Below are 13,998 nucleotides of genomic sequence, written 5' to 3' on the forward strand. Positions count from 1 at the left end.
ATGGGGGCGTTCCTGAACTGTGCGGAGCACTGTGAAGGCGTGGCTCTGGCGCTCTTGGGTCAAGAGTGCACTTCCGAAGGGACATGTCTTCAGGCCCTGCAGCTCAGGATCACATGACGGGCCAACATGCAGTAAAATAAATTGTCTTCAGAAGTAATAGATAGGTAGCTAAACACCCCAACCCCGACATCCATGCGACAGTAGTTTCTTTGTTTCGTGTCCAGCATTCTGACTGCCCCTGAATCGTAGTCGACATACATAAAGGCCTGAAATAAATTATCAAGCGTCTTTCTTGACTTCGTTTAGACTTTGTCAGAGTGGTCAGAAGCTTGTGAGCAACTGTCTCACTTTTTAAGGTCAAGTGAGCATATTTAAACAGTCCTTACTCGTTTCCACAGCAAAATGCATCTTTTTGATAGTGCTGTAGCAACACTGGTACAACACAACAGTTACATTGTTATTACAGCCATATTTGCAACAGTACCCAGGTCAGGTAAAAAGGGGAAAGAGCTTTATCGAAATCGGCTGAAATCGGCACAGGTTGTCACTTTACACTGACGGTAACTAAACACTACTGTAGTTAGGGAGACAGAGGTCAGGTGATTGAAAGTGGTAGGACTAACATGAGTTTGACTAGTCTGTCCTATTTATTCACATTCATAAAGACAGGAGATCATTATCATTATGTAGACTGCTCATTATACATTTCCCAGAGAAGGGCTGATCACACCAAGACGTCATGGTGACATCAATGGTGAGGCAACAATCTACTTTAGTCAGTAGACATTTACAGACGTGTGTGTGTGTGTGTTCATTCAAGGTATTCTGATGCCATGCTCATGATTTATCAACAAAAATCATTGCCTAGTCATTCGTCATCATGCCCCGCACATGAATCATCTGAAGATCCATCAACCGCATTTCACAATCACTCATCAGTTCACATTCACCAGTTTATTGATGAATTCCTTGCACCTGTTCCTCACTTCCCTATATAAGTTCAGGTGCCCATCTCTAGTGCTTCACATTTGAGCCCTATGGTGGACTGCTCTTAAATGGGTTTTTTTCTGGCAAATTTACTACTGCCTCTGCTTCAAGCATCTTTATCCCAGTCTGTGTCTGCTTTTTTGCTTTTCATTAAAAAACCTTGTTGTGTTCTATCCACTCTCTCTGTGTCTACAACATGTTACATTCGTCCATTCGTGAGGCACTACTTAAAGCAATAAGTCTGGGATTTCATTGTCTGACTCATTTAGTAAAAACAACGAATTACCATGGTGAAAGATAAACAAAGATCAAGGGTCCCTCTAGTGGTGGTTCATTGTACTCCAGGTGTGTTTTCGTCCTGTAACAGCTGCTTGACCTTACAGCCTATGTGGAAAAGAAAGATGTACTATAGCCATAACATAACTAAATAAAATAATATATACATATAAATACATATCAGTTGCAACAACAAAGCATAACTATTCACCAGAGAGCGGTTTTCAGTTATTATTAAGTAATGAATATGTTAATGTAACAAATGCAATAACATTTTAAACAGAACCAGTGTGGAATCTATTGTCTTTGGAATTCGGTGGACAAAACATAATTATAACGATTTCTATGATGAGCTGAAGTGAAGTCCTTCAAATGTAGGATTTAATTCAAAAGATTTTTCTCAGAATGTAAGCAATGAATTTGATCAGTGAATAAAAACTCGGAATCTTTGGAATTAGCTGAATAAAATACTCAATCATGTAGACATTTAAAATGGGATGAAGGATGACAGTATACAAGGTTTTTATAATAGGCTTTATTTTTTAAAATAACTTAAAAGGTTATAAAGGTCCCCCGGTCGTTGCGTCATCACTCTGCGACAAAGTTTTCGACACTGCACATGTTAGCTATTGCTGTCGCTCTGATATTGTAAAACATTCTGCTGAAGTTTCTATTTTATAGGGTAGAAGGCTTTGCATGGCTCACACCATATGGTAAATTTGGGTGTCTGAAGACTGCACTGATTATCACTTCACTTCTACACGGTCGTTTTGGTTTACCCTTTGAAAGCTGACTGAATTGAAAGGAATTCAACGTTGAGTTAGCTAGAACTGTTTTGATTCTTTTGTCGTTTATAATTGAGACATATAATGACAACACTGCTGATTTCGACTGCGAATAGCGATCTGGTCTAGCTAGCTAACAAACCTTTAATGACTTTACTTGATAGTTTTGCTACTAACTGCACTGCTAGCCCAGCCACAGCTGACCAGTACACGTGTTTCTTTCCTCCATTACCTGGCTGGCTGCACTTTCCCCCCCTTTTCCCCGTTATCGCGCGGTTCCAACGTTATTTGGATCAGTGTTTGCAGCACTTTCAGTCCTTTTGGCGCCTTAGTGCGTGCTTGTATTTGTTTTAAAACTTTCATATGAATATGGGAGGAACCGAGGAAGAAGTGTGATCTAGATGCACCCGCGAAGACAGCTGGATTTAAATGAAGTGGATTTAAACGAGAAACCCCCTCCTCTGTTTCTCTACGGAAGACGGACACCACACTGACAACAGCGAGTGTAGTGCAAGCGGGGGCGTAGATGGCAGCGAAGGCGCAGCGTTATTTTGCTGACCGGGGACAGGAGAAACTGAAGAAGACATCCGACGAAGGCAAGCGCAGGCGAAAAGGAGCAGACGGCGGCGCCGAGGGACGTGGGAGGGCAGCGCGCCTCGACGCCACGTCGGTGGGCTACTTCCGCCGAGTCGGCGACAGACTGCGCGAGGAGTTCGCGGACGACGAGGAGCGAGGTCAGAGCGGAAGGGACGCGCGAGAGCCACGTGTTGGCGGGTCAGCACGTGGGCATTGCTGACAGGTTTCATAGTGAAATCTGTGACCTAGGATTGGGTTCAAATATAGGGGTTAAAATAAATGTGTTGGCCGGCCTGCTCTGTTTTATAAAGTGCTCACGTCAGAATAATGTGGTGTAGAGAAAGCTTGCTGGGATCTCAACTAGCCCGTTCAGTGACATGGTGTCACCTTTTCTCTCCCCTCAGCTCTCTTTGTAGAGAATGTGCTTACAGAGGTGAAAGGGAAGGCCGGCCTTGTTGCCATGGACATGACAGGCAGTCTGGCTTTCCAGCAGCTGCTGTCATTGGCTGACCCTGCCCAGGTGGGGAACATGCTGGCTGAACTGGGTGGTGAGAAAGGGTCAGAGTTCAAACTGATCTCATGTGACCGATGTGGAGGTCATGTCATAGAAAGTGCCCTCAGGCAAATGGCCAGGTGGACAGGTAATGATAAAACACTGAAAATCTAGTTTGAACTCTTAAAAATAATTATCTGCTGTATTTCATAAATGATCAAATGTATTTGGTATATCAATGAAGATTTAAATTTGCCTGCTGAATAGCATGTCTTCGTCAAGATTTAACTTGCAAAATTGTTTGACTTAAATAATAAAGAGAGGAGTGTTCTGGAGAATGTTACGAGCAGAACGTTCACCCAAAAAGCCAGACTTGTAATGTTTCTCTACCTCTGTAGAAGGCAGCCCCTCAGAAGAGAAGAGTAACATGTCAAACGAACAGGAAGAATCAGAGGCAGGGGGTTGTGGGATGCTTGAGGCTCAGGTGCTGTGTCTGTGCCAAGGGGTGAGGGAGAACATTGTGGACTTCATCAAAGACCCTCATGGATCCCATGTGCTCCGGACACTTATCCACGTCCTCAGCGGCTGTTCCGTTCAAGAACAGTCTGACCCCCGTCCAGGTAGGACAAGGATCCCTCATTCTTCCACCTATCCAAACTTTCTGATACACACATACTCACACTACTGTTTAATTTCAGGTTTACCAGAAAATGCAGACTCTTTTATTTTGGCCAAACATTGCAGCAGGTTATATAACAGATATTTTATTAACAGCTATTACTATGAATAGTAACCATGAAAAAAAATGTATGTCTACATCCATGCATGTCCTTATACTGGTGACTTAATACGCAAGCTTGATTTACATTTCCATGAATGTCGTCATTTAAACATCTGGATTTTTTTTTTCTCCTTTTAGCAAAAAAGCAGAAAAAACAAGAACCTGAGCTCACAGACTTTGATGCACCCACATCATTTTGGTGGGAGCTGAAGTACCTTTCAGACTCTCTGATGGAAAATGTCAATGGTGAGACTGAGCTCCCAAATAACACTTTCAGATCATCTGTGCCTTACAAGTACCACTAATCTAATGCAATACACCATGCGTATACTGTAGTAATATGTGTGTATATCTAATATACATAACTATGTAAGAAGATACAGTATGGGCTATATAAGAAAAGGGTAATTTTCTACAGCATATTCTTTTTTAAATATTGATTGTATTTTAGTATTGACCTAGCCTTTGCAGACTTTGCAGACTTGCTGTCCTCTCTCTGTGTGCTGACCTCACACACACTCTGGTCTGTGACTGTGCAGCCACCCTCTCTGTGTGCTGACCTCACACACACTCTGGTCTGTGACTGTGCAGCCACCCTCTCTGTGTGCTGACCTCACACACACTCTGGTCTGTGACTGTGCAGCCTCCCTCTCTGTGTGCTGACCTCACACACACTCTGGTCTGTGACTGTGCAGCCACCCTCTCTGTGTGCTGACCTCACACACACTCTGGTCTGTGACTGTGCATCCTCTCTCTCTGTGTGCTGACCTCACACACACTCTGGTCTGTGACTGTGCAGCCTCCCTCTTTGTGTGCTGACCTCACACACACTCTGGTCTGTGACTGTGCAGCCTCCCTCTCTGTGTGCTGACCTCACACACTCTGGTCTGTGACTGTGCAGCCTCTCTCTCTGTGTGCTGACCTCACACACACTCTGGTCTGTGACTGTGCAGCCACCCTCTCTGTGTGCTGACCTCACACACACTCTGGTCTGTGACTGTGCACCCTCCCTCTTTGTGTGCTGACCTCACACACACTCTGGTCTGTGACTGTGCAGCCTCCCTCTTTGTGTGCTGACCTCACACACACTCTGGTCTGTGACTGTGCAGCCTCCCTTTCTGTGTGCTGACCTCACACACTCTGGTCTGTGACTGTGCAGCCACCCTCTCTGTGTGCTGACCTCACACACACTCTGGTCTGTGACTGTGCAGCCTCCCTCTTTGTGTGCTGACCTCACACACACTCTGGTCTGTGACTGTGCAGCCTCCCTTTCTGTGTGCTGACCTCACACACTCTGGTCTGTGACTGTGCAGCCACCCTCTCTGTGTGCTGACCTCACACACACTCTGGTCTGTGACTGTGCACCCTCCCTCTTTGTGTGCTGACCTCACACACACTCTGGTCTGTGACTGTGCACCCTCCCTCTTTGTGTGCTGACCTCACACACACTCTGGTCTGTGACTGTGCAGCCTCCCTCTCTGTGTGCTGACCTCACACACACTCTGGTCTGTGACTGTGCAGCCACCCTCTCTGTGTGCTGACCTCACACACACTCTGGTCTGTGACTGTGCATCCTCTCTCTCAGTGTGCTGACCTCACACACACTCTGGTCTCTGCATCCTCTCTCTCTCTCAGTGTGTGCCACACACCCTATAGCCAGCACCGTGCTCCAGACCCTGCTGGCCATTTGTCACAGGAAGAGACCCATCCTGGGCAAGAAACTGAACAAAGGCATCATGGGATACCTAACCTCTCTCAGTTCAGCTCCTGGTGTCAGGTGAGATGGATGGACTGATTGAATGATGGAAGGAGGGACATAGGGATATGGAAACATGTCTCATCGTTCTGTCTAACAATGCGTTTCTATTTGTCTCCGTCTCTGTCTCTGTCTGCAGTCCGCTCTTGGTGTTTCTCAAAGACAAGACCTGCAGTCGCCTCATTCAGACAGTGCTTAAGTTCTCTCATAAAGCCCTCCTCCGGGACATCTACAAGAACCATCTTAAGAACCAAATGATGCCTCTGGCTCTTCATTGCTTTGCCAACTATCCAATCCAGACCCTTATAGCAGCCTCAGTTAATTACAAAGTGGTACATCCCCTCATCCCCACACAGTGCAGATCAGCAGAACTACAGTTTATTTCATGAATAAAAAGCTCTTTCTTTATTAGTCGGCCTGTGCGTTCCTCTCAGTTCTTCTTAGCCTACGGACTTGTCTCCCCGGCTTTCTCCCAGTTCCTGAAGGTGTGCGACGAGCTTGCAGACGGCTTAGAGGCCATTTTGGCAGCGGGACATATGGGCGTCATAGTGCAGCTGGTGGAGAGTTGCGTGCAGAGAGAGGAGCGGCAGGCGAAGGTGATGAAGTGCCTCCTTCAGGTGAGATCGAGTAACGGCACGTTCACAAGAAATGGAACATCATGACCGATCACGTCAACAAGCCAAAAGATAAGAATGATTAGAGGGTTGAGCGCCAACCACAGATGTATGCCGCATGTATTAAGTAGAGAATGTTACAGATATTTAACTCTATTAAGCTGCTTTCACTGGACGTTCTGCCAGGCTTTCCACTGCTGTGAGCCAACCACACGACATCTCTCCTGCCTCCCCGTCTTCCTGTCCTTACTGACCTATGAGGTGTACTACAACTCGGAGACAGCAGAGGGCGACACTGCCCTTCAGGTACTGATCAAAAAGGTTGGGTAGGGGATTGCACCTTTGTTGCTGAAGGCATTTATTAGATATCTTTAAGCTGGAACACGTTAATGTCCTTGAATGACTTGCTTGTTTCACATGTGTTTCGTGTATGTGCAAAATACACAGTACAGAAAATGAACATAATTCTAGGTACGAGGTGCTGAATTAGGGGAATAATCTCAACATCTCTAACTGCAGAGTCACAAAACTGATCGGAATGTTTCCGATGTTTTGTTAAAGAAGCGTGCCATTGGTGGCGCTGGAGACGAGAGAGGGCTCAGTCCGCACCTGTTTCTCAGCCAGTCGCTCCAACTGGCCTTGGGACACAGAGGCACACGATAAGATCGTTTTTCCCATGTCTCTCGGCTGCAGCGCCCCCTGTCAATCTGCTACCATGGCTCCTGTCTGGTCCAGGCGCTGGCCTGCTTCAAAGACCGCTCGCTCCTGATGAACAGCCTGCACAGCCTCCGTCCGGCCGAGCTGCTGTCACTGGCCACGCACCAGATGGGGAGCCATGCCCTTCAGGCCCTCATCACTCTCTCCAGTGACAAAGGGAAGGGCAAGATCTTAAGGAAACTGGAGGTGAGGATGCGGGAGAGCAAGGCCTCGCCGGCGAGCCGGAGCAGGAAAAAAAAAAACTGTTAAGGACACTGGTCTGTTCACCGCTCTGAACACATTCTCTCTTTTTACCTATCTTTTGTTTCCCGTTCTCTCTCTCTCTCTCTTCCCCACTTTCTCTCGCTCCCAGGGACTGTACACCCAGTTAGCCTGCTCAAGATATGGCAGTCGTCTTTTGGAGGCTGTGTGGAGCAGTGCCAGCATTAGCCAAAGACAGGGCATTGCGGAGCAGCTGGGTGAGCTGATCTGAAATCACTCACGCACAAATATATTTACAGGAGTTCTGAGCCCTTCCCTTAACTGGTCATCGTTATCCATGAGCTGTAAAACACATTACACTGTGCTCAGTACAAAACCACTTTAGGTCTGATGTCTTCCTGTTTGAACATTTGCCTGTTATGTCCCTGCAAACTGCAGTATCGTCCCTACCATCTACATTCACTGAAAGATTTGCCCTAACAAGTATACATATGTGTCACTTTTCACTGTGGCTTCCACTGTTTGGATGAAAAAATGGATACAATTTAAGCTGACACGTGTGCAGGACATACTGATTAACCGATTAACGAATTATAATGCTACACAGTTCACTGCATTGCGTCATTATATAATTACTGTGACTATTCTGTGGTTTAGTGTGCATGCTTTTATGTTGATGCGATTTGTTGCGGTGCATGCTAGGCCCATGAGATCGTGTGAAATATGCTGTCGTCCAATCGCCCCTGCTAGACATATTAGAATGACTTGGAGTCAGAGGGCTGCACACTGCTTTCTCATTTCCTTCAGTATGACGACTTTATTGTACAAATGTTGCAATTTCCGTCTACTCCAAACAACAACCAGAAAAAACGTGTAGAGCACAATTTGTGTCTTTTAAATGTAGACCTTGTATTGAATCACTCTGATGAAAGCCAACGTTCTTGTTTCTCGGGGAATGGCCTTCAGTGCATAGTAGGTTTGTAAGGCCGACTCCAGTTTAGATGTGCTGTCTTGCGCTTTTAGTGAATATTGTGTTCCCCTTTTCCAAAAACAGACGTATTGGGTACAGGGAATGCCTAAAAAATAAAAGTGAACAGTTTATAAAGTGTTTTCAAGGAAAATGAAGATTAATAAAATAAAGAGGTAATAAAACATGTATAAATTAGTTTTTAGAGTAAAAGACAGCAGTGAACCACATTTATGTGATTTATGTTTGTATATGATTCACTTGTGCTGTGTTCACACACACACCGGTTCGTGGATTAGAGGAAGCGCTTCATAGAGGACAAGTAAGCAGCTCATGGGAGAATGAAACTAATCCTGCACCAGGAGAAATTGCTGGCCCTTTGAAGGAGCTTTTTCTCCTCTCGTGGTTGGTTAGCCAGTTATTTTTAAAAAATTATTTATTTTTTTTTAAAAAAGTAGTGGATATCACTCACACACCGCTAACGGGGGACGGCACGTTTTCTGACATTTGAATCCTCTGACCAATGCAATAGTTGGAATTCATTGGTGATTCCCAGTATTATTGGCAGTTTTCCTGATCCTAGTGTGCGTGCCTTCTTTGCTTTTCATCCTGATTGCCACAATTTAATAGTCTGTACTTTTATAAAAACTAGGTTAAACCTACTGTTTGCCAAGCAACAAAGTGAACACAGACTAGAACATAGACTTAAGCTTTAACTAAATAAATGAAATATATCCCCAGTTAAATAGTTGTATTAGCCTAGCATTTTGTTATATAATATGTATGAAGTACTATATATTGATAGGTAGGATGTTTAAAGTTGATCAAATGGATTGACTAATATCTGCACGTCTTTTCTCCCAGTTCCTAACGAATCACAGTTGCGATCGGATCAGTTCGCTCGTCACGTCTGGGCTAAGTTTGGCCTAACCCATTTTCAAAAGAGACGTGGCGCATGGATGGAGCTCCAGACAGGAGAGTCTAAGAAGAGGAAGATGTTCAGTGACATTCTGGAGTGACTGCAGCTTTTTATAAACAAAAGCGTTGAAGCATTGTAATTCCTCAGGAGTTTGGTTCAGTTACGCAGTACCGTTCGCATTTCACGTTTTCCTGTGTAGGAGACGTGGCTTTCATACATTTTCCACGCAAACAAAATATGGATATTTTTCTATTTTTTTTCTTTTTTTTTTGCATTCATCCTTTCACCAATAACGTCATTTTTCATGTAAATATAAACCGTCGATGTACTACTACACCTCCGATGTAAAGTGTCTGTGACGTTAAAGTCAGTCTTTTCCCCCAGCTCCATCTCCCAGTGTGTGGTTCTGCACAAGAACGATGGCGGTGTGGTGCTGACAGTGGTGGCTAAGATATGTGTGAGAGCTATTGCAGATAGACGGAGCGGAGTGCAGCTGTGCTGACCCCCCCAACCCTCCCACCACCCCACCCGTGTTCTTCCTCTATCTGAGTGGGAGAGGCGAGGAGGACCTACGGCGCTGCGGACCACAGCGGTCTGACAGGAGGGGCACCGTGACATTCCCCTGCCAGACTCCCTTGGCCGAGTCTGCACCGAAGCCCGACAGAAAGCTTTCACACGAGGGCCCGCGGAAAGTCAAACAACTCTCGCTAACAGCCATTAGCTGCCGCTTAACGCAGAAACGCGCTAAATTAATAGGCCGTGGTGGTTGTGTCTAGGGCTACTTTGTGTCATTCAACTGCAGAGGTGTGTGAGGTTCAGTGTGGTCCATTAAAGAACAATAACAATTTTATACTATAGACTTATAGCCTTCTATAGTCTTAAGGGACTTCCGTGTAGTGCTGTGAAATGGTTCTCTTGAGACTCATGTATGTGGCTCATAGCTCTGAAGGGCAAATATTTAAAAATGCAAGCAGTAGTTCTAATGTGTAACTTACAGATTGTGTCATAGGATGAAGTCGGTTCTCATCTAGCCCCCCCTATAGCTTTTTCATTTGCAATTATGCCACAATAGTGATTCGGACCTGATTGTTAGAACTGCACGTGTTGTGAACGGGTATCTGGCTTTCAAATACTAAAGCTCAACCTGGTTAAAATTAATATTTTGCATATAGGAATAGCTGGATGCTTGGTTCCACACATGTCCTGCTGCACAGTTATCCTCTGGCAGCGTTGTCTCTTCCATAGATTAACTCATTATGGCACCTTAAGTGTCAAACTCTAGGGAACGGCAGGCCTTTTCTCTGTGGCCCAGTGACAGTCATCAGGGTTGATTCTCCCATAGGGTCTTGAATGGTGGGGATTTCCTGGGGGGGGGAGCAGGGGGATACTCCGCTGCCTTAGCCCCCTTCCCCCTCATTAGCAATCCGTTGATGGATAGCAAGGCTAATTGTGGGCCTACAGACCAGCGTTGGACCTGCCCATCTGCTCCTGATATGCAGCTGTGAATGCTTATCAGTTAGAAGGTCCTTCAGTGGAGTTTCTCCAGCTGGACTCTCTCCCTCTCGCACTCTTTTTCTCTCATGCACATAAATAGTCATCAAAACTAGTTGATGGCGCTGCGCTATAGTTGCTAGCTTCATTGTGGCGCTGAGATAACATTTGCATTCTATAAAGCACTTAAGTGCAATTTTTTTTTCAGTTCTCTTGGTTCGCATGTGTGTTCTCACGCCAAGATACTGTAGAACATGTTTAACAGATGAAATGTACACCAAGAAAATGATTTTTGTATATAAAAGTTTTTTTGTGTTCTGTGGATTCATTGTACATGCAGGCACTAACAGGTATATGTGTTCTTGCAGAGGTTGTTTCAAATTGTAACATTTCATTTTTGTCATGTTTGTTAATGGGCATTTTATCGATGGATTTACTGTTCTTTTGAGTTCTTTTGAATTAATCTGTGACATAAGAACTGTTTGCTGATGAGAGCTCCTTATCAACAAAAAGCCAAATGTATTTAACACTGTTCATGATGGTCAGTGTCTTAACATGTGATCATTTAACACTGTTCAAGATGGTCGGTGTCTTAACGTGATCATTTAACACTGTTCAAGATGGTCGGTGTCTTAACGTGATCATTTAACACTGTTCAAGATGGTCGGTGTCTTAACATGTGATCATTTAACACTGTTCAAGATGGTCGGTGTCTTAACATGTGATCATTTTCCTTTCTTTACTTTGCTTTCTAAGAACAAGGTATTTACACTACTCACTCCATAATCCCAGTTTGTCTCTTGTTTGGCTGCGGGCCAATTTCAGCCAAAAGGCTTTACCATCCCCCCCCCCCCCCCCCAGTTAGTTTCAAATTTCAGTTAAATCTCACAGTTAGCCGGCTGTTTTAACTCATCTGCCTAATCGTCAAATGCCTGAGAGATGCTTAAATGTATCCCTCATCACCAATTACGCACCCTCCGTTTCAGTCTCACGTTCCATAATTATCCCATCTGCATGTCCGTGAAAGACAGAAGTGGGACTGGCTATCTCTGTACGAGATATTTTTGCATTCTTATGAGAAAGCAGACAGCAAATACTCAATAAGAGATCGATTAAAATCAATTGTGCAATCGCCCATTATCTACAGTGAAGGCCATTAGGCCTAGTGAAACATGCAAGAAAAACAAACGTGTTGACATGAAGATGGCGTTGATGGGCCGGGCGGGTGTGAGATTGAGTTTTAGCACCAAAATTGTGAGTTAAATTGCTTTCCCTGTTGGAATCTAATTCAGATTTCCTTTCAAATGCATTGCAGATTTCCTTTCAAATGCATCGCATTCCTTTCATTTCAAATGATGCAACGATTTAATGTATTTACAAACACACACACACACATAGATAAATAGGATGTTTCTGACATAGGTCCTTCATCAGCTGTGCAAGCAAAGTGCTTCTCATATATATATATATATATATATGAGAAACACTTTGTTTTTGTTACTATATATATATATCCTTCTCCAATGCCATATGAACACATGCTGTAGCCAAACTTGATTTCTTTTTTCTCTGATGTAAAATTGTAAGCCATCTACCATAAAAGGCTTTTAACATGGTCAAGGCCAAGTCTGAACACTTCGCACTGACAATGTGCGGCACCCCGGCGTTAAACCGGTAGGCCGTTCGGCTGCCTAAAAACAACCGTCTACACATTAGGACGTCTACATGCGACCCGCATCCGAAGGCCGTTTCCTGTAACCATTTGGAGCGGCTCAGGGCAGCGCACAGGGTCATCACGCCACGGCTAACACATGCGATTTGAGAGGAAGCCACGGAGGTTGTCCGCACACAGGGTTTTGGCTTGAGCGCCTACAATGGAAGGATACATCGTAAGGATGTTATTCTAGAAATGAAGGCATCAGTGGAACTGACGCTGATGACCAGGGGCCTCCACATTTCATGTTGGATTGGTCTGATGACTGACGGCTGGAGGTGTGTGTGCGTATGTGTGTACTTGTCTTCTGCCATTTTTTTCTCTGCATATTCATATGTTTGTTCATGGTTTTGGAGGGGATGGCTGGATATGACAGAGGGATTAGACGAAGACCTGTAGAAAAGAAATAAACAGCTGTACTAAAATATGAATTGTAGTCAAAATCAAATAGCCCAGATGCTAATGCTGATGTTTAAAATACACATCTTGATAAACATTACCAATAATTGACAGAATATTGCACCATGTAGCCTAGTGGTTTGCCTAGAGCTGATTTTTCCATCACCTTTACTGAATCAAAACAAGAGGATTGTCTTTCATCTCAGGAATTACACACGAGCTGACCTCATCACGCATAAGAGAAGAAAGGGTGTTCAACGGGCAGCGCATGGCAAGGGTGGATTTTATCATGAGCCTTCGCATACTCAAACCGGAAAAAGATGGAAATTTGATTAGTGACCTTGGTAACATGACAACGAGGTCACAATAGTCCAAATAGCTAGATATGATGGTTGAAAGTAGGCTACATGCTAGATAAAGAATGTAGTGTCCCATTATTCAACCGTGTGATTTTCACTTGTCTTCATCCTGAATATTCTGTTTTTCCCTATTTACTGATTGCTAGTCGGGCTTTGTGTGTTTTGTGTCCACGGTGACAAGCTGTGGCTAATAGTTTCAGAATGGTTACAGCCTATAGTGTTCAGAGGGAATAGGGTGACTCATTAATAGAATTTAAAAGCATTATGGGAGTGTGGCTTAATGTGATAAAGGCCCGAAATAAGACGAAACAGTCCTGCAGGCCGTGAATGTGTTGACATCTGTGATGAATCTTTTGATGTCATAAACGTGATGGTGACCGTGGTTGAAATGTGCTGTTCAGGGGAAAAAAACTGTACATGGATCATTTGGTCCTCTGTGCTGCAGCTTGAGTCTATTATTGATGTCATCTTGATCCAATTTGATGAATTTTTAGGGGTTCGCCCAAAGAGAGGGGCCGTCCGGAGCAAACCCGGGTCACCTTTCTCCAGATTTCACCTCGTTTCTTGCACTGATGCTCTTCTTGTGCACAGGCGCTCTCTCTCTCTCTCTCTCTCTCTCTCTCTCTCTCTCTCTCTCTCTCTCTCTCTCTCTCTCACACACACACACACACACACACACACCAATGTACTAATATTCATGGCTGATGTATAGTTATTGCATTTTCTTTTGTGTGAAGATTCCAGTGTGCTCCTTTTGCCAAGCCTATCTCTTTCAAGTTGACCTTGATCTAGCCCATTCTTATGTGAAAAACTGCAAAACCTTGCAGAATCTCATTCAAGACTAAACAAGAAACAGGTTGTTCTAGAACATGCTTTACTTGAATAGGGTACTGAGGTTGCAGATTAATCAAACGCCACGCCAAAGGTCGCTAGTGCTAATATGCGTTAAGAGGTCCAAGCACA

The 13,998-nt window shown here is 44.4% G+C and overlaps 1 protein-coding gene across 1 annotated transcript; it reads left to right on the forward strand.

Annotated features, from left to right (window-relative positions):
- Positions 1-1,869: 1,869 nt before the first annotated feature.
- On the forward strand, positions 1,870-11,261 carry LOC113591462 (nucleolar protein 9). The gene is made up of 11 exons (XM_027031960.2): positions 1,870-2,782; positions 3,029-3,265; positions 3,516-3,737; positions 4,037-4,144; positions 5,534-5,675; positions 5,794-5,986; positions 6,131-6,271; positions 6,455-6,574; positions 6,962-7,171; positions 7,338-7,443; positions 9,018-11,261. Exons 1-11 carry the CDS (start codon positions 2,575-2,577, stop codon positions 9,170-9,172), a joined length of 1,842 nt encoding a protein of 613 aa, XP_026887761.2. The 5' UTR covers positions 1,870-2,574; the 3' UTR covers positions 9,173-11,261.
- Positions 11,262-13,998: the final 2,737 nt, after the last annotated feature.

This window comes from Electrophorus electricus, chromosome 7 (assembly GCF_013358815.1).
Source record: "Electrophorus electricus isolate fEleEle1 chromosome 7, fEleEle1.pri, whole genome shotgun sequence".
Taxonomy (NCBI): domain Eukaryota; kingdom Metazoa; phylum Chordata; class Actinopteri; order Gymnotiformes; family Gymnotidae; genus Electrophorus; species Electrophorus electricus.

Bases quoted from the DNA above. Each gene is read 5' to 3' on its own strand.
- LOC113591462 (XM_027031960.2), top strand. From the start codon at position 2,575: ATGGCAGCGAAGGCGCAGCGTTATTTTGCTGACCGGGGACAGGAGAAA. The intron at 2,783-3,028 runs GTCAGAGCGGAA...CTCTCCCCTCAG, and splicing joins CGCGGACGACGAGGAGCGAG to CTCTCTTTGTAGAGAATGTG. The intron at 4,145-5,533 runs GTGAGACTGAGC...TCTCTCTCTCAG, and splicing joins TCTGATGGAAAATGTCAATG to TGTGTGCCACACACCCTATA.